The following is a 19817-nucleotide window of genomic DNA, read 5'->3' on the forward strand; positions in this document are numbered from 1 at the left end:
TCGCATCTCGAAGAACTTAGGGAAAAATTTTTTACTGTATTTTACAATGAACACATTCCATTTCATCCCGCATTGCTTTTAGGCGAGCAAACACGCGTCAATTTTTCACTTCTTTGCTAGTTTCTAAAGAAAGCCAATGTTTTAAATCTAATATAATGTAACATCTATACACTTAATATAACATCATCTAACTTTGTGTTTGGCGCATGATAGCCATAGTTGCTTATGCGCCATAAAACCCCATATAACTAACTAACTGTAGATTCCACAGTAGAATGCAGGACTATGTGGCTTAACCAGAACGATAGCAGCTTTCGCCGCAAAAAAGATTTTAATCCTGTTTGTTGCAGCAAACAGGGAAAAATTCTGTTTTCCCCACATGGATTCGGCTACTTCACATTTAGCAAAGAGTAATGGCTTTTACGTAGGACAGTCTTTGCACAAGGTTGATTACATTTATGGAATATCTGAGAAAACGGTGGTTTTTCATGATGCACTATACGCTTTATCACCAGCACTCATCAGTTAGGTTTCGCAGGAGTGCATGTCAGTCTCACTGTCAGTAGCTTTCTGGCACAGGTTGGCAGTTTGCCCTTTGGCGGAGATTAGCACATCAAAAGTACCGCAACAAAATAACACAGTGATTTGGCTAATACCGTATTTACTCTGTGGTAGCCCGGGGATCTGTGGTAGCCCGTAGTTCATCGTGGTTTATGGCTTTGCCGCCGAGCGTTGCTGTTTTTACACGGCTGGGAGTTTGCTCTCGAACACGGCAAGGGCAAGCGTGTGGGGCAAGCGTGTGGCAGGTCGGAAACTCGACGTGGCCGAGAAGTGCGGCAGTTGCGTCTGTGGCGTGCCTAAATTTTCGTAGGTGACTCCAGGCGCCGAGGTTTTCGCGGGCCTAAGTTGGGAACGTTTCCGGCTGGAGATGAAACTTGCCAAACAGACGTTTAAAGTGAGCATCCCTGAAAACTGAGTGCGGCTGTTCTACACGATTCCGTTGTACGTGCTGTGGGTCCGCAGCAGCTGCGACGGCAGCAGCACTAGTGTGGACCAGTAGTCAGTTCAGCAAAAACTTTGTTAAAATAAAGATTGGGGGTGGGGGGCGGCAAGGCGTCGGCTTGCAATCGTGTAAATACAGTATTGATCACAGTGCCAAGTTTGGGGTGCGCCTATTATGCGCGGAAATAAAAAAATCTGACTTTTCGCGACCAAACTAGGGGTGCGCCTATTATGCGAGTGCGCCTATTATGCGAGTAAATACGGTATATTCTAGAGATTTCTTTTTAAGCGGTTTTGGGAACAAATGTCTTCAGGATGTGTGAGCAGCAATCAAAGTCAATAGCTGTCTTATCAGCAAGCAGCTGCAAACAATACTTGTGGCGATGAAAGTTGTACTCATGTGCTGTCATATGTGTTAGTGAATTCAAGTGATCATTTGCAGACATGGCGCCTATGCACTTAGATCATATTTGACACTTCCGGGTGACTTTTATCTTTGATAGTACCTTTGCAACACGTACAGCTTTCACTTCAAGTTTTAAAACCAAATTTCATTTTGGTTTAGCTCCTACTGTCGGTCAGTCCATTGCACGTGCTCATTGTTGGTGCTTGCTGCATCCTGCTTTTGACCAGATGTATGACCTGGGCTCTCCTGGAAGCTCATATAACAGTGTGTCTGGTTGTCCTCCGGCCGAGAGTTCCTGCAGCGAAGCAGCACTGCTTCACCAGTCTTGTGGGCATGGACATTGTCTTGGCACCTATAAGGGTGCAGAGTGCGTATGTGACCCTGGCTGGCATGGTCCAAACTGTGACAGAGGTGAGCTTGACCTCATGTTGCATACTAGAATGCATAATGGAACTGCACAAACGAAAAGAATGTCTGAAAGGAAACGCACTCTTTTCATTTGCGCGGTTACATTATGTATTCGAACCAACTAGCCCGCCTTTCTCTTCCATATGCTCATATTGCAGGTAGGCTTTTACTTCATCTGCTCTTACTAATTTATTTATTTTTTGCTTTGTTCTAACAGAAACACAGTCCAAGATGTTCCAACAAAGCAGCTACATCAAGTATGCACTGCCATTTGATCCGCATCCTTACAAAACAGACATTCAGCTGCAGTTCCGTACACGTCAAAAGCATGGAGAGCTTTTCCGTATCACAAGCAAACATGGGCGGGAGTACTGCATTCTTGAGGTATGGGATAGCTCCACCAATGTTTCTGTTGCGCATTGGGCTCTTCAGTGAATCATGTGCATGTTTCAAAGCATGTGCTGTCTTTTTTTCACTGCTCTAGATTCGGGACAAAAAGCTGCGCTTCCGTTTCAATTTGGACCGAAGCCGAGCCTCTGAGGAGCGTGAATTGTGGCTTCCTTGGGTGTGGGTGAATGACGGCCAATGGCACACGGTGCGTGCCCTGCGATATGGAGCCTCTGCTAGCCTGGCTTTAGATGGGGGCAGTGGACGACGCTTCAACGAGCTGCTGGATTGGCACAGCCCCCACCAGCATATGTGGGTTGAGAAACAAAATGTCATTGCTGGTGGAGATGTCCAGTATGTTGGCCCGGGTGTGACAGTCGTCGACAATGATTACCAAGAAGGTGAGCAGTGTTGCTTTTCTACTACATTTTTTCTTCGGTGGCAGGCATGCCGAGGTATTCATTTCACACGGTTTTTAGGCACACTCAATGCTTGCAACAGTAATAGCAAAAGTATTTGCCCTCAATGTGTGGGTTTTTTTTTTTGTTTTTGTGGAATTTATAAACTTGATGTCGATCCTTGTTTTGGCAGGGTGCATGAATGACATCCGGCTTGACCAGCACTACTTGCCAATGGAAAGTGGTTCTGAATATGCGGCTGTTGTAGAGTGGCGCAACCTTATTGATGGATGTCCATCCAACAATCCTTGCCATGGAATCAGTTGCCCACGCCCCTTCGTTTGTGTCGACCTTTGGATGCTCCATGAGTGCAGGTTAGTGCCCAGAACTAGTGTGTGTAATTTTTGGAGACATCTTTTTTATTTGTGGAGTTACAGTAGAATAGAATCGGTAGCTTGTAAACTCCATTTGTGGATGCAGATTGCTGAGTTTAAGCGTAAAATCTGTACTTTTTTGTAGTGCACTTGTGTAGTGCAGATATTAAATAAATACAGGATAAATAAATACAGGATGTTTCACCTAAGACATTACACAATTTTTAAAAATAGGCTTTTTGAGTTAGAAGAGGGCTTTTTTCGGCATAGCATTGTCAGTGGTGTAGTACATCTGGTGTACATGGTGTAGTAACTATTTAACAAATGTTAAATACTTAACTTTTTAACTATTACTGTTAAGCTCCTTAATTACTGAGAGGCATGCAGCCCACTGTTACGTAATATCCATATCAGTTTTCTAAAATTTCGAAAATGTGTTTACCCTCAGTGCTGTGGCCCTACAAGTTTTGGCTATTTCGACAAGTTTCTTGTACTGGAGAGGTTGCTTTGCCTGCAAGCTTCTGGAAAGTGCATGTATTTTGGCACGATGCAGCCAAAATTCGTTATGCCACAGCGCTGAGGGTAACCACGTTTTCGAAATTCTAATAACTGATATAGATATTACTTACGGTGAGCTACATGCTTCCTCAATAATTAAGGGGCCTAACAGTAATAGTTAAGAAGTTAACTATTCAGGATTGGTTAACCAGTGTGATAATTAGCACGCCATAGCTGCATTCTGATGTACAGTACCGCTGACAATGCTGTGCCGAAAAAAGTGCTAGTCTAACTCAAAAACTTACTTTTTAAAATTCATGTTAAGTCTTGGGCGAAACACCCTGTATAGGTTTATTAAATAAATAGTTGATTTACGGTGTCTTGCATTCAATTGATACCATGTACTCTGGTGTGATCCTTCCTTTGTGTGGTACAAAGGCTCCCGCATTGCTGTAAAATAACTTGAAATCGCAGTCATTATGCACTAATTTTCTTGAAGCTTCTAAATTTGGTTTAATTGGCTTTGATAGGTAATGGGTTGATGACAAAATTTTTTTGGTTATTTGGCAAAGATGTATGTCGTGTGCATCTTGGAAATAACTTTAATTTGTAACATTTACTATGAATCTGTCATTGTGCTGCAAGCTAACACCTTGACTTTTGAAGCAATGGTACATCAAGTTACATAATCTTGTTAGCTTGTACATGAGGGTGGTAATGAATAACAATTTTCTTTCTGCTTTCTTGTTGTGAACTTTGTGCTTGTAGAGCAATGAGGATTAAGTTTTGTATGGGATATTTATTGACAGTGTTTAACCAGAGTATGATTTTAGTGAGGACATGTTTGAGCAGGCAGACCACTTGTAGCTGTCAGTAGCCTTTAGGTAGCACTCGCAACGATGTTGGCTTTCTTTAATGATGTTGCATTAAAACTTCTTCTGTGTTTTAAGAAACAAGCACCCGAAGTTGTTTTTATGCAGTTCTCTTATCAGAAGCAGTAGCAGTTTTGACTCTGCCACTTCCCTTTTTTGCAAAGCATAATCAATGCTGCACTGTATAGCTGAGCCCTGTAACTGAAGGTCAGAAGTACTGCTGCAGAGAAAAAATAAAGGTATAATGAGAGCCCTGCTACAACTCCTGGAAATTTGATTGCAACTCTGTAACTACAATTTTTTTTTTAAGAGAAATGTCATTTTGGCATTGAAAAGAATTTTTCAGGTTGCAGCAGTTTTGTCTCACTAAATGGTAATGTACATGTGTCAATTTTTTTTTTACAAGGCACATATAAAAGGTTGGTGTCTAGTAAATGTTAGGCATTTATTTCTCGGAGAATGGTGCCAAACAAGCACACCCCCCCATTACTAATTCAGTCTAACTTTTTAACAAGAGTGAGTACCGTGTCTCACATACTGACATCATTGGTCAGGCTGCCTGCATTTGGTGGTGGAAACACTAACTTTTGACTGCTGTACTGCTAACTAACGAAGCTAGTCATTGTGTAAAGCTTGAAGCTGTGCACTGGCCAAGCCGTGATAAGGCTTGAACAGAGCGTAAGCCTCACTTTCATAAGACTCTTCCCCTAATCAGCGAAGTGAGTTTAAACGGTCTTGTTTAACTTATAAATAGTAGTGAACATGCATGGCTGCTTATCATGTGTCATTACTTATGAGCTCGCAGATCATTTCAAAAAATCGGGCGGTTTTGTTATTTTCAGTACAGTAGAGATTGTCAGGGGCATCAAAGCATTAAATTTTGGTGTTGATTGGGTAGACAGCACAACCTGATGAATGTGCGAGCTTCATCAGAATGTTCATCTACACCTGCCTTGTCATCTCGTTGTTCTTAATTTCAAACTTTATTTTCGTGTTGTAGGTCACAACTGATAAATTTTAAATTATTGGTGTTTTACTCCCTTTTTGTTGAGCATAGGTATATTACCGTATAAGCGCATGTAAGGGCCTCACCCCGTTTTCCCGAAGGAAATGTTTTTAAAAAATAAATCCGTGTAAGGGCCGCACCTGAATTTTTCATGACCCAGGTTCGAAATAGCGTTCTAAATGCACGCTTGATTTCTTGTATGTGAGCTTATACATATTGTTTGTTTATGGGCATCCTTAGGTACATTGTCTAGAGCACAATTTTTACACAAGGGCTTGTTCTATTGATCCTGTTCTCATATTTGTGAGGCATTTATTGTAGAAACCTTGCCTTTGAGTACTTGTACAGGTGGGTGTTCTTACTTGGTGCGTTCACCTTGTGTGGAATGTTTTTCCTAGTCTGTACAAATTGTGCTCTGGACAGGAGTGGTGAGCTGTGTACTTTTCTAACAGCTAACAGTGGACACTAACACCACCTTACTTGTCTCTTTTGCTGTGGCCATTTTCTTTTCCACTTCACTTTCTCCTTTCACACCACTTCTTTTTCCTTGTCTTTTCTCACTCTTACTCTGCAACCAAAAACTTTTAAATTTTCTTTCCTAATGATATGTCATACCCTTCACTTTCTTTTTTCTGTAACCTTTCTCCTTTCCTGGCTTGCTTGGTTGCCCCTGCCTGTTTGTTTGGTGGAGGGTAGGTGCTCCCCTGGCTTTGCCGTAACGGAGAATGGCAAGAACTGCACGGACGCGGATGAGTGCCTGACGGAGCCATGCCTCAACGGAGGCACCTGCATGAACCGACCACACGGCGAGGGCTTCTACTGTCTGTGCCCAGACGGTTTTGGGGGCGATCTCTGTGGCGCCTTGCGACAGGAGAAGATAATGCGACTCAGTATGGCTGCCTTGGCTGCCATTCTGGTCTGTCTGCTCAACATCCTCAGTGAGTGGCTCTGCTTTGTTGCAGCTTGGGCATGGGGCTCTTCATGGCATCACCTACCAAGGCGTGCGCTCACACAACCACACGCATTGTGAAACAGCATTTGTCATCTGAAAAAGTTGAGCTTTTGATTGTGGTTGTAAGGGTTTTCTGAGCAAGGGCAGTTGATTAACAAGTGTCCCATTTCAAAATGGGGCTTGGAATATGCCTAGGCATGCCTTGAAGATCCCTTTGCCAGTCTGTATATGATCTTTGCCTGGTTTCCAAAGGCACTGCTGTGCCCAATACTACTTGACTCTGAGTATTAGTAAAAAAGGTTGTTTCCACTGATCAGTGGCAAATGTGTATGTGAAGTGCCAGTGGCCTTCGGAAAGAACCATCATGGCATGTGTCTTTGGAAAGCCAGGGCAGGCAGCAGGCCGGTCTTGTGGTAAGGGGCTGTTTGCTGCCTGTTGGAAATGAAAAGAGGTTCATGACTTAGTTTGTTGGCTGTGGTGGACATTAGGTGTGTGGAAGGTTTCACACCCACGGAAGACCGGCTGGACTGTGAGGACAAGGACGAGTGCCTGGACGAGCCGTGTGGTTACGCGGGCCAGTGCACCAACCTGCCTCACGGCCAGGGTCACACATGCCTCTGCCACGAGAGCCTTGAGTGCCACAACTGCAGCTGCTTCGACGTGGGCGCTGGCGCACGCATGACAAACACCTCTCTTGCCCTTGGGCTGGAAGCGCTGCTCATTATCCTGGCCTGTCTAGTGGTGTACCTGCGTAAGAGAGATTTCTTTGGTGCATTCTAGGGGTTGTGGGCACGGGTAGGTCTTATGGGCAACCTATATACCTCATGCTGATTGTCTGCAGAACAGAACAAGTGGTGGCACATAAGATTTTGTGATTTGGTACAACAGTTGAGGCAAGGTTGCACATGAAGACAGTCTGGAATTAGACTCCTGGAGCTGTCTGTGTTCTTGTTGCCAAACAGTCTTGTAAAGTAAAAAAAAAAATTTATGGAAAAGCGATTCACTGCCCATCTATGGGGGCAGTGCCATAGCTGTAATCATCTTGAATGTTGTATCGAATAGTAGAACCCTGCCCTTACATTTTTCATGGGACCGCAGAAAAAAATCGTACCAGCCGGGAAATGTAGTAGCTGGGAAGCGTGCATAAAAGTAAATGCACAGCATTGCTTTTGTTCTTTTTTACTTCTAGTAAGGAGAAAATGCTGTCGCAATCGTTTGCATGCATGGAAAATCTTAGGCGCCCTGCAGTGGCTCCCCATCTGCCCATCACCGTTCCGCGCGCACTAAGTGTAGGCTGTAAAAATGCCAGCACGGGGTGAACCACTATCGCGAAGTAGCAGTTGCGATGTAGCATGCAGGAAAGCTGCCACAGTTGTAACGTAACAGCCAAGTCTGTATTGCATAGGTTTCTATGGGAGCTTGGGTTGGGTCTTGAAACCATAGCAGCCGGAAAAACGCAGCACCCGGGAGCATAACAGCGGGGTTCTACTATAATAAATATTATTAAATGTAGTTTCATCACATTTGTTGAAAAAGCTCAGCGTAATAGTGGATTGGTAGTGGTTATGACTGGCTCAGTGACTCCCGCGGCAATGCCTTCAGCTTGTGTAGCTGATGTCAGGGCATGAATTGTGAGCACTGATGGCGGTGACTGTGTCAAGACATTGTTTTATCTCATGAAAATGGCACTGCATTGTACAGACACTTTCGTATTTATCTGTCTGGATTTTTTTAAATTTCTGTGCATCAGCTATACTGGCCTAAACAAGAGTAAACATCGTTCACAAAGAAGCATACTATTGTCTACGTTATTTGAGATGTAATTGAACATTGGTACTTTCCTGATTCTTTTGTAATTACCATGACACTGGTTTTGCCTACAGGCAAAACCAGTGTCACGAGGGGCTGCGCTCCCTGCCGGTTAGAGAACAACCGATGGCTTCTGGGCAAGCCGTGCGGTTCCTCCAACTTCCCATTTCATCTACCAGTTAAAATTAACGTCAAAAGGAAGAGCTATCGCTCCTCTTACTGAAACACTGCAAAAATGCAACAGTGAACTTCAAAACAAATGCACAACTCGCCCGCCCACAGTGCCAGGCTTTTGGCTACTGCTTCGTCCGGCAGGTGGAGCTGCCTGTTGGATCAGCTGCTTGGCTTACGTCTGCAGAAAATGTACTCACAGTCGACAGGAGTTTCTCCTTAATTCTAGAAAATGCAGGCAAGTGCCAATGTTTAATTACATCTTAAATAAACGTAGATTATAATATGCTGTCTTGTGAGCGCTGTTTGCCCTCGATTAGGCCAGTACATTCAGGAATTTTTTCAAATCCAGACAGATAAATACTGAAGTCTCTGTACCTGCAAAAAGAAATTTTTTTTTTTGCAGGAAATAATTCTGCAGAAAACGCTTGTTGGCAACATCCTTTTTTTTTTTAGTACTATTCTGCTACTCACCTCCGAAACAGCTTCAAGCACTGACTGGTCGCTACTGATATTTGCTACTAGTCAGCTCATTGCGCCCATGTGATCATCCATGGAACTCATTTGTGCTGAGTCTTTAGTTCTGAATTTTGGAAGTGGTAGCAGCAAAGCACTTGGGAGTTTACGGCTTCAGGGAGACTGCACGCAGAAGAAAATGGTGATTTTCAAAGTGAGGTGAGCGTACCTGAGGCAAAACACACTGTAGCCCTGACTTTTCTATCATAAACCACACGCACAACCAACAGCTGGCGTTTTGATGACAGGCAAGTGGCTCTGATTATGCACAAGCCACCACAGAGTGCATATCACCGATTGCGATGCCAATTTTGGCTTTAGTCGCTAGGGCTAATTGCGAGGGGCAATGCCAGCGGAGTGCTTGCTTCGGCTGTTCTTTGGTTCTTATCATTTCACCTTCTCATTCCAGACTCTTGCAGCGGGCACAGCGCAGTACCCACAGCAGTGCGTTTGCGTCTAGATTTTGTCCCAGTTCATGCGTTTGTCAGCGACATGCTGACGAGAGTGCAGCCATCGTACTGCACAGAGCTCATGAAAGCAGTAGCCACCCGTTGTCTGTGTACACAACGTGCAGCGAGATTTAGTCATGTAAAGCTTCAGAATGTGTACAAAACTACTGACCACTTCCTCCAGCATATTGGCAATAACTTAGTGATTTTTTTCACTAAAATTTGATTTTCAGACTGCCCAAATTTTCTTTTTTCGTGGTCCCTAGAGAGTAAAAAAAATCGGTCATCGACTGTAGGTCTGCGTGTACACAATGCAATTTTGTGACAAGTACTTGGTATAGTTGCTGTTTGAAATGTCATTTTGTCAGATGCATTAGGTATTCTTTTGAAGGAACCACGAAAGCCAACATTAAGTAAAGCGAAATTGTAGTTATTGGCAGCATCATTCTTGATACAAATGTGGCAAAAAGGTTCAGGACAGTCTTGGCAGAAAATTGTGCTTACGGAGCTGTCCGTGAGAGTGCCTCCAGCTGTCTGGAATACAGCAAGCTCAGTGCTAGTCTCCCGTCCTCTATAATGTCCCACTTGTCAGTGCTGGCTGCCATAGGCATTGTTGCAGCAGTGTAGCACTACCTTTCTGTTTATTTGCCATCAGATAGTGTGTGTGAAACTCATTTTTCACGGCTATAGAAAGCCAACTATGGAAAATGCTGTGCAGCTGGCCATGCTCCCCACTGTGACATCATGCCATGTTTCTAAGATTGGCCACTGAAATATTCTTTAGCACGCAATTGTTCATAGGCATGATAAGGATGAATTGTGTATGTTAGCACAATAAAACACTAGTAAAAAGAAAAATCAAGCTACCTTGCATACCATTTCAGTGCCCCCTCATCCCTTTTTGTTCCTAACACCAGGGGCCATAACAGATTAAAATTTAACCCCAGATTAAAACAACAGCAGGGCACTAGGAAGCACAGAGTTGTCCGTGAGGACACCAGTCACCATAAAAGTTGCAATTCGGAATAAGGATACTGACTTGTGCCTTGTCCTCTCCTCTCACATTCATGGCAGGGAACATAGCAGTGCTATTTGAAGCAAGTACTGTTCACTTCACTATGGAATTGCCATTCTAGATTTGCTTGCCATGTGTCATTGTAACAAAAAAAAAATTAATGGCACATGATGATGGTGATGATGATCAGCTTTCACTTTGTCAGCACCGGAAAGTTTGCTTGATAAAATGAGTCATTGTAAAGGTTGAAGCCCGAGGGGATGCAAGTCCACTCATTGAGAAAGCATTGCATTCAAGCAGTGGGACTGTCAAATAATTTTCTGTCTCCAGCTCCCTGACCAATCCTTAATTACCCTTCTGATATTGTTTGTGTTTTCACCATTTTTTCTTTGAAGTAGTTGTCACGTTATGCTGTTCGGTCGTAAGAAGCCCAGAAATAATTTGCCATCGGGTTCCTTTGATAGCTTTCAAAAGTATGAAATGTCCATGATGCCACCATTGGTCAGCATCCTTGCCGGATATGAGAGAACACATTTAATAGCCCGCTATGTAGCCCTAGCTTGAAAACAACTGGAAACAATTTCAGTGCTCTTCACTGAAACTTTTAATTCAAGGATTGAATCAATAGAAGGCGTGGCAGTGCAGTGTATTTCGGGCCTCAGGCTGCACAACTACTTGTTTTGTGAAGTTCGAAAAAAAAAAAACTCATGAAACGGTCCGGCACCAAGTTGCAGTATCAACCTGGAACAAAATTATGTAGTTGATTTGTACAACTTTGTTAAACTGTAAAAGAAAAATCAGTGGGCTTTTCGTTTAACCCTTTATAGGGCGCAAGCAGAATGCATGTCTCACATACATACAAATGGTAAAGTTGCGTTCCAAATGACTTTAGATCGACCACTGGTTTTGTAGAAAAAAAGGGGTACACATTTGTGTCAGTGACTTCATAAGAACACCTCGAATGTACCTGTGCCTCAGTCATACTGACATATAAGAAAGCTGGCAACAGAATTTAAAATTACTTCAAGAAGTATTATGAGACAGTTGAATGAAGGTAAAGGCTTTTCAAAAGCTAAACAGTTTTCCAGATTTTATTTTTCCTGCCAATATGGGAACGTCAAACTGTACATCCTCACTTGTAAAAACACACAGAGCACCATGGAGACCTATCAATGAAAGAGGTAAACAGATTGAATGATTTGTTTGACGGTTCGGTAGTATTCAGCACGCAAAAATATGATGCGTAGATGCACCGTTGTCGGTTTGCCAGCACTTGAAGCAAGTGGGACAACATGATTCCCGTGATCCTATAAAGGGTTAATGCTTGCAGAAGCTTATAATAGGTGGTATTTGCTTCATTGGCGGCATTTGCATGGGCATAGCATTTTTAAAGTTTTGTGTCAATGGACAGCAAATTGTTCAAATGATGCTTGGAGTTGCTTTCGCAGTGCAATTTCTCTTGCGTTAAAACAGGATATAGCAAATATATGCATTGTGAGGCAGCCAGCATTGTGGTTTATGACCAGCAAAGGCACTGTTCCTAAACTTAATTTTTTGTGTGCAGTTTTGGTCCTGGTGATTGTGGCATACACCCGGAGCCGACGGTCAGATCAGAAGTTTGGCCATGGTGGAGTGGATGACGATGTGCGAGAGAACATCATCAGCTATGATGATGAAGGCGGTGGGGAGGATGACATGAATGCCTATGACATAACACCACTACGAATACCAGTTGATGCATCTGGGATGCAGATTGGCGCAAAGCCTGGCCCAGAAAAAGCCCCGCCTTTGCAGAAAGAAGTTCGTGTCCGGGAACGTGAGTGAACCTGCCTTTAAACGTCACCACTTTTATTGCTGTTTTTCACATTGTGGCATCTTTGAACAAAGTATATTGCTGCTTTTGCAGCTGTGGTGATCATTTTGAAACTTCATGCACTGGTCCTTTTTGTCCTTGTTTGGAAGAAAATTTTTTTGTTGTTTTCATTCATCTGCCTTTTCATTTGTAGTATAATGTTCAAACCTAGTACGTCTGATATAGCCTTTTGTAACAGATTAATTTGTTGATTTCAAAACTTGTTTGGCTGTTAAGCCATGCAGCAACTGACTGTGGGCTATTCAAGGCTTTTATATATACTACTGCAGTATATGTGTGCATTGTAATACCAGACCAGACAATGCTCCACAGTGTGCTAACTTCTTCCAGTGCTTCAAAGGGCAACTCCGGTGTTTTGTTTTGTTTTTTTTCACCATACTGGGATTATGGTTGACTTATATTGCTGAGAGCTCTCTCATCAGATTACTGAACTTCATTTTTTAAAATGCTCAAGCGGTAATTTAAAATAAGCAAAAAAAAAATTTAGATTCAGAACCGAAACTCCCATGAGCAACCCGGAGGGCTGCTTTTTGTAATGTCAGTGACGACTCCACGTGAGGCGAGAGAGCCAGATGTGTGTGTTTGCACCAAAACCAAAGCATCTACGTATTTGTGTGGAAATCAGTATTTTCGTGTTGTTGACACCTGATAGTGTCCCATACTGCTTCCAGACATCAGTCTTAATTGAAATTAAATTTTAGAACTATTCTCTTCCTTGTAGGGTGCAGCTAGATGTGTGTGATTCAGAAGGACGTCTCCCAGTTGGAAAATAAGTGTCGCCACCCTACCAAATAGACATCTTATTGAGGCGACCAAGTGGCTGTAGGGCAGCAGGTTGTTGTTGCAAAGAGCACGCAGTAAACGCTGCCTTTCGCTCTCGCATCGCACCTTGATTGCTCAGTTTTAAAGCAGTAGCGTTAAGGCTCCCATTCTGCAGAAAATCTGGCGGCGGCGGTGTTGTGAGTGAAAAATCCCCTGAGAAGCAACCTGGGGGGGGGGCCACCTAGGTCACATGACCTTGTGTCATCATCACAACCTGCCCACCGGATTGTGAGCAAACTGACCACTGTGGCTGGTAGCCACAAGAGGTTGCTCGGGAAGAGCAACCTAGGTCGCGCGCGTCCCACCAGTGGCAGCATCTGTCATCGCATGGTAGTGGTGCATCGCTTAACTCATTCCTTACTGTGCCACAGGCCATCAGTCATATGACTGACGTTTTTAAACCTGCCACCAAAAGTTCAATACAACACTCCTGGACAAGCTGCTCCACCTAGTTTGCTTCTATAACACCATTTCTTTGCTTTTAGTTTTGTTTTTTCATTTTCAAACGCAAGGAGGCAACTTGGAAAATGTAACTTTGACAGGACATAGTCTGCTGGTTGATGATCGTGGCATCTGTTGCGACGTGTGCGCTCCTGGAAAGCGAAAAGCTACACTGAGCACTTCTTTTCTATTGTTTTTTATTTTATTTTTTAGAGCAGCAGTGGTGAGTTAGACACAATGTGGAATGGTCGCATTTCAGTTCGGATTGCGAGACTTCGTCTTGGAGGCCTATGACATCAGCACGTGCTCGCGCATGTTTCGTTCCCTCTCTGAAATTTTATGGATGGTGTTTTGCGTAACTAGGCGTAACATTGCTCGCATCATAGCCTAATATATTGAGATTAAAATATTTGGAATACTGTTGGACATATTGCACTGCAGCTGCTGTTACAGTCTGCACCAATTCGAACTGTCAGAGTGAGCGAATAGCTCGTTTTAGCAGCCTGCATTTTTCACGAAAACAATTTAATGGTTTTCAGAAGTGAGTAGGCTCGGCCATGTTAATAAATCGTTACATGGAAAACAAGGAAAAAGCTTGAATTCATGGCATAGGCCACAAGTGGCAGTGTCTGATTCACAATAACAACATAGTTGAAGCTTAATGCTTGTCCTGTCACTTGTCTGGCCCTCATCTTTCGCGATTCCATGCCATGTTTTCAGTGTAACAACAATTTAATGTAAAGCACAGCACAGTGTTAGGTTTCTTGCATCTAAGGCTGAAGTGGCCTTCAGAAAATAAGACAAGCAACCTGCAGTGCATGCATTCGCCCTGTCCCTGCTGTGCGCGAATCCGCCTGGGTAGTCATGCATATTTAAGAGTGCTGCGCTCTGCGTCCAAGGCCCCGAGCTGGACGTGCTGCCTGCCGGAGTAACCTATTCTAACACCAAGGGTGAGGTGTCCTGGGCATGCGTGAAGTCTGCAGATACGCAACTTCCTCAGCTTGAGTGAACTTTCTGTAGCATAATCACAAGTACTTTTGTTGCTGTTTGCTACCTGTGATTTTCACAGTCAGGGTTAATAACTAGAATAGGGCAGCTTCTAACTATGCGCTAAATTTATCGCCTCTCGATTCCAACTTCAATAGCAGTTTGCTGTTCAGTCTCGTGGAACTGAGCTCTTCCTTCAGAAATGCACTTTTTGTAGTGGACAGCATAAGTCCGCTCTTCATGAGGAGTCTTTTCACTATGAATTGCATCAAGATACTCCCATTGTCTTTCTTGTCTGAGTGGTTCGTGCATCCCACTACACATTGGTCACTGCAGTCACTTCAGAAACCACAACCTGTGAGCCGAAGATACAGCCGAACCCATGAAACCAGTTTGCTTCCAGGCTGCTGTCTGCCCTGTCTGGCTGTGCCACATGCGAAATCATCATCATGCACAAGGCTGGCTGTAAAAATCGCCTCTTGGACAGCATGAATCATTGGAATGGGGGGCTATCTTGCAAGAAAACTATCGTATCATTTGGCACACACAATCTTGACTTTGAGAAAAGTTTACAGCACTATTTTCATTGATATTGGTGAACATAGGCAAATTGCTGGAGTTGCCCTTGGAGGTGTAGTATAGCAAGTCATAGCCATGTGTTTTTGTCGTCTTAGACGGAAATCTGATTGCTTTGCAAGGACCAGCAGTGAAGTATGGGGCATTCTGCTAACACCGACCACTTCTGCTTGGTGTGTTCAGCACCCACAGGGGCCCACCCAGATGTGGGTGACTTCATTCGGGACCACCTGGACAAGGCAGACCAAGACCCTGGAGCGCCGCCAGTGGATGATGTGCGCAACTATGCCTACGAGGGTGGTGGCTCCACTGCAGGCTCACTCAGTTCCCTGGCCTCAGAGACGGATGACCATGAGCAGCGCTTCGACTACCTCAATGGCTGGGGGCCCCGCTTCCAGAAGCTGGCCGACATGTACGGACAGGGCGAGAGTGAGGAAGACTAGGCGCCATTTGCACATCTGCCTCCTTGTCCCCCACTTCATTGATCCTTTAGTCATTGATTTTGTTCACTCTGGCCTGCTCTCTTGTCCACTCACGTTGGCCACTCACTCACACTCAAGTCACGCAGCTCACGATGGATAGGGGCAGGTTGCTTTTTTCATGGGCAAGTGTTTGACCCAAGTGAAGATCAACAAAAACATCTTGATGTTGCTGGTTTACATCTTGGTACTTTGCTCTTGTTGCCACCTCTGCTTGATGAACACAGCAGCAGAACCAGTGGCACACTTTTGATTTCAGTATTTAATACACAACTTGATGGTCGCCTTAGTCAGCAAGACTGTACAGCCGATGCTGTATTTAGCACCCTAGGATTACTGCTGCGATACGTACATAAATGCCATACTGACTTAATATTAGTGAGCCATCTGGATAGCCTTCTGGGCAGGTTGTCTTGCTTCTCGCTTTGTCCTGATTGTGGTATAAAGCTGCCCCTTCCATCGTGGTCTGCGTTTATTGACTTGGATGCCCAAATTTGCCTCGTGCCTTCCTTGAGGCTGGTCATTGAATCATCCCAAGTGTTTCCTGCTTCATTTGTGTATAGTTTTTCTCTTTTTCAAAGCTGTCTCAACATTCATCACATTTACCAACACAAAACAGAGTTCTAGTTTTCTGTGGTGTTTCTGTAGCAGCACGGTGCAATCCAAAGGGACAATGTACAAGTGAGCTTGGTTGCTCCGGTCTTCCGCAGCGTTTTCTTCTCCAGAAATGAGCAGTATTTTTTCTTCCATCAGCATTGTGAACCTTCTTTTCACTGTTCTTTAGTGTCCCTGATGCACATCATAGTGGCCATATAGAGCAAGCTTTACCACTCTCATTTGTTAAGGATGAAATCATGCATGCTTAAGGTTGTGTTTTTTATTAATATGTTGCCAAGTGTCATCACAAACATGCACATGGCTTGAAGAAATTCCCACTGCCTTTGATTTACATTTTCGTGACGTTAGTGTGTACTGTATTTGCTCTGTGGGTATGTTCTTGCCATATTAATGTTTACAACTGAAGGTCTTTTTCAAGCTGTGTGCTTGTTGCTGATGCCAGTTTTATGTCTTGTGATGGAGACAGTGTTTTTATCTGTCTTAAGGCTCGAATGAATTTCAAAACTGCCCAAATTTTTGTGCAGCCTTTTTTCCTTTTGGTGAAATTGTTTGTTGTAAAGTTGCTTGTGAAAAATATTGTGTAGTATAGTATGTTTTATCAGTTCACATGTATGGCTGTAAATTATGTTTTGACATGGCAGCTATGGATTTAAGGTCTCAGTTTTAGGCAGTTCCTTGTGTAACACACCGCACATCAGCATGGAGTTTTTTTCTGCATGCAGGTGTGGCTCATATGTGCCCTTTTATAGACGACCCCCATCCCACCCATTTATATGTCCTGAACTGATCCTCGCGAATGTCTTGGCACACTCGTGATCGTCCCTCGACGTTCTGCCGAACACTTCTCATGGCGCTGTTGATCCGGGTTTGCGCAGAGCGAGGCGGCTAGAGAAGAAGTCGTGAGCGGTGAACTTTTGCTGCACAAGTGCCAGGCAGCCTTTGGTCTGTGCGCATACTCCAAGGTGCATTCCATTTTTTAGGCGGCAGTGCTGCTTCATGCCTCAAATATTGCTGCTCCAGTCGGGACAGCTCAAGAGAGAAGCTGTGTTTCCAGGGGTCATCGCGCTGCCCCTCTTACCATCCAGAAACTTTGCTGCTTCCACCGGGACAAAGTGAGCAACAGGTTCCTTTGTTGCGCAGGAAGCAAGACAAAGGGGGTTATTTATTATGATGTCAGAGAGTTGTATACACACAGGAGGGAGAGCATACACCCATTGCAGTCCCCTGCCTTTCGTGTGTGGCAAACAGTGGAAGGTGCAGCGTTTTTCTACACGTTACTGTATACAACATGCACATTATACTTGAAGCGTGTTCACCCAGTGCAAGTGTGTATGGCTGTGTGGGTGTATTTAAAAAAAAAAAAAAAGAGAAGCATGCATCTTAGTTTGTATGTGTCTTGCATTTGTCAGGAGCAGCTCGCATTTTGTTTTGAGAAAGCCAAGATGCTCAAGTCTAAGCAAATTTTGATTTATTATTGTGTAAACATGCAACTAAAATGCTCACTGTGACAGTGCTGCAACTATACCACAGTATGTAGAAAGCACCTGCATGAAGACAAGGTTGTGTTTTGACCGTAATGAGAGGATGATCTTAACATGTTGATGGGGTATGTTACTTCTTTCATGATCTTCAGTGTGTTACTTTGAATGGATGAACAGAAGAATTGTTTTTTCGTTGGTGCTTGTGTATAGCAATGCATTTCAGGGACCTCCCCAAAAATTTGTTTGGACCCAAGTTTCCAAGGCACTGTTGTCCTGTCTGGCATAGTTTGCTGGGAATTTTCTGTCCGTAGCTTAGTGAGCATATCATAATAGGCTGTGAGTTAGACTTAACATGCCATTCATTCTGGGTGTGTATCGGCACGTTATGCTGTATTTTTAGCGAAAACCAATGCTTGTATTGCGTGGCATGTGTCATTGCAAGTTTCATCTTTGTCTTTTTTATTATTATTTTTGGTTTTAATCATCACATTGTGCTAGTCACACCTGATTACAGAAAACATTTAATGGAATGCACTTGTGGTTATTGCAAACACATCTCCTGCTGTTTGCTGACATGGTGACATGTGCACCCAACGCAGCGTGCATTTTCCTTCTGTGCGTATACTCTTCGGGTCCCATTCAAAGTTGTTGCCCTTCTGCCCTCAGTACTGTGGTGTGTGTTGGCTGCAGCTGCACCAGTGAGCAGCAGTCATGCTTTTGTTTCTCCCCCTGCTGTGTGAGTAAGCAGCAGCTGTGAAAGTTGAACAAAGCTGTGCGCACACTCTTGAAGCAACTACCAGCAGAAAAGCAAAGCCATCAAGCATGTAGTACCACCACAACTTGTAGTGGAATCATATATATATATATATATATATTATGTATATTATATATGAAAGAGAGAGAAAGAATGCAGGTAGGGATTATATAATGTTGGTGTGTATGTGTGTTTGTATGTTTCACTTTTTTTTTTTCACCAGGTGCACAGCTATGCTGAACTCCAGCTTTATTTTTCATGATGGTAGAAATTTCCCAGTACTTTGCGTTTTTCAGGGTGAGCACTCTGTTTCTGCAGGCACAGAGGTTGTTTTCTCTGTCTGTTGTCTTTCTGGCGTGTGCTGTGCATGTGTGTCCCCCAAGCAGTGGTAGCATAGATGGTTGAGTTCCTCACCTAATTTTCGAGACTGTATTTGTTGATGAAGTGCCTAGTGACCTCTCATTCCCTTATCTGTGCTGGCAGAATCTGGGTGCTACTCTGCATGTGTGCAGTACTTCAGATATTGTAGGGGCAGCTCACAGGAAATCTTGTGTGGTACCTTTTTTAGTGTGACCTTTTCTCTTACGTTTATTGCACACCTGCATCATACAGGAGACCTTTCATTTCTAGCTTCCACCTTTGCCCCTCCAATGCGACTGCTATGCGTTGAGTCACACATCGTTGGAAGGTTTTAATGAGAATTGTGCTTGTGTACTGAAGTTCTTTTTTGGGTGTTTTACAATGAGCTGTCTTTGCTTCAAGTATGTAGATGTTAGGTCATAATTTTTGAAGTCTTAATAAAAGCCACATATGTTGAATCAAATTTGTCATGCAGCATCAGTAGATGACAAGCACCAGCCCTTAAATCGTATACATGGTGTTCTGGGCAGCTGTAGTCTGATTTGCATGCTTTTTATGTGATAGCCAGCTTTATTTGGACACCTTTCAATGTCTTCATACATTAATCCTTTCGGGCACTCATGTTCTGCTATCAAGAAAAGTGAAAATTTGTGTGTTTACATTTGGAACCTCCTATTTCACAAAAATGTGAATGGCTCAAAAAATAGGAATTGTCTATTGTACCAAATAATTTGTAAGCATCATAAAGCTGCAATGCGAATGTGTAAGCTACATCGTGCAAAAATTAGCCGTCACATCTGATAGATCGAAAGTCTGGCAACACCGGGCGACTCGGAAGCTGGCTTTCCCTGAACAGACCTCCGTAGTTTAGCTTGCCCGCAGGTGCGATCGAACTTAGGTAGGTAAAAAGTTTATTTTGAGAGATCTTAGGGAGGTGCTGGAGATCAGACCACCGCAAGCCCTTGCACCGTGGCAGCCTCCACAGCCCAGGTGACTATCCTCTCGAGTGGCAGCTTCCGAGCTGTGCAAAACTGCTTCCCACTGTTTGGGTATGGTGATTGTTGGATTTGTGAAGGGTAGCTTTTGACGTTCCCAAAGGGAGTGTAGTAGTGTAGCTGGTTGTAAGTAGAATTTGCATGTTGGTGTTTATCTCTCTGACTGTA

At 43.6% G+C, this 19817-nt stretch overlaps 1 protein-coding gene across 5 annotated transcripts in view; it reads left to right on the forward strand.

Annotated features, from left to right (window-relative positions):
- The window catches only part of CadN (neural cadherin), a 248060-nt gene extending 228943 nt beyond the window's left edge, over positions 1-19117 (forward strand). For 2 of the 5 annotated variants that reach the window (XM_089580223.1, XM_089580222.1), the window contains exons 32-38: positions 1636-1819; positions 2034-2200; positions 2301-2604; positions 2795-2975; positions 6048-6289; positions 11828-12079; positions 15146-19117. In XM_089580223.1, the coding sequence (XP_089436349.1) occupies positions 1636-1819; positions 2034-2200; positions 2301-2604; positions 2795-2975; positions 6048-6289; positions 11828-12079; positions 15146-15405 (1590 nt within the window). In that variant the 3' untranslated portion in view covers positions 15406-19117. Of the gene's footprint in view, positions 1-1635; positions 1820-2033; positions 2201-2300; positions 2605-2794; positions 2976-6047; positions 6290-6791; positions 7055-11827; positions 12080-15145 lie in introns of those variants that run through there. The other 3 variants (XM_089580221.1, XM_089580220.1, XR_016290490.1) reach the window with 2 other exon arrangements.
- The last annotated feature ends 700 nt before the right edge of the window (positions 19118-19817 follow it).

The sequence above is a fragment of the Amblyomma mixtum genome, chromosome 3 (genome assembly GCF_055824585.1).
Source record: "Amblyomma mixtum isolate Tamu chromosome 3, ASM5582458v1, whole genome shotgun sequence".
NCBI classification, from domain to species: Eukaryota; Metazoa; Arthropoda; class Arachnida; order Ixodida; family Ixodidae; genus Amblyomma; species Amblyomma mixtum.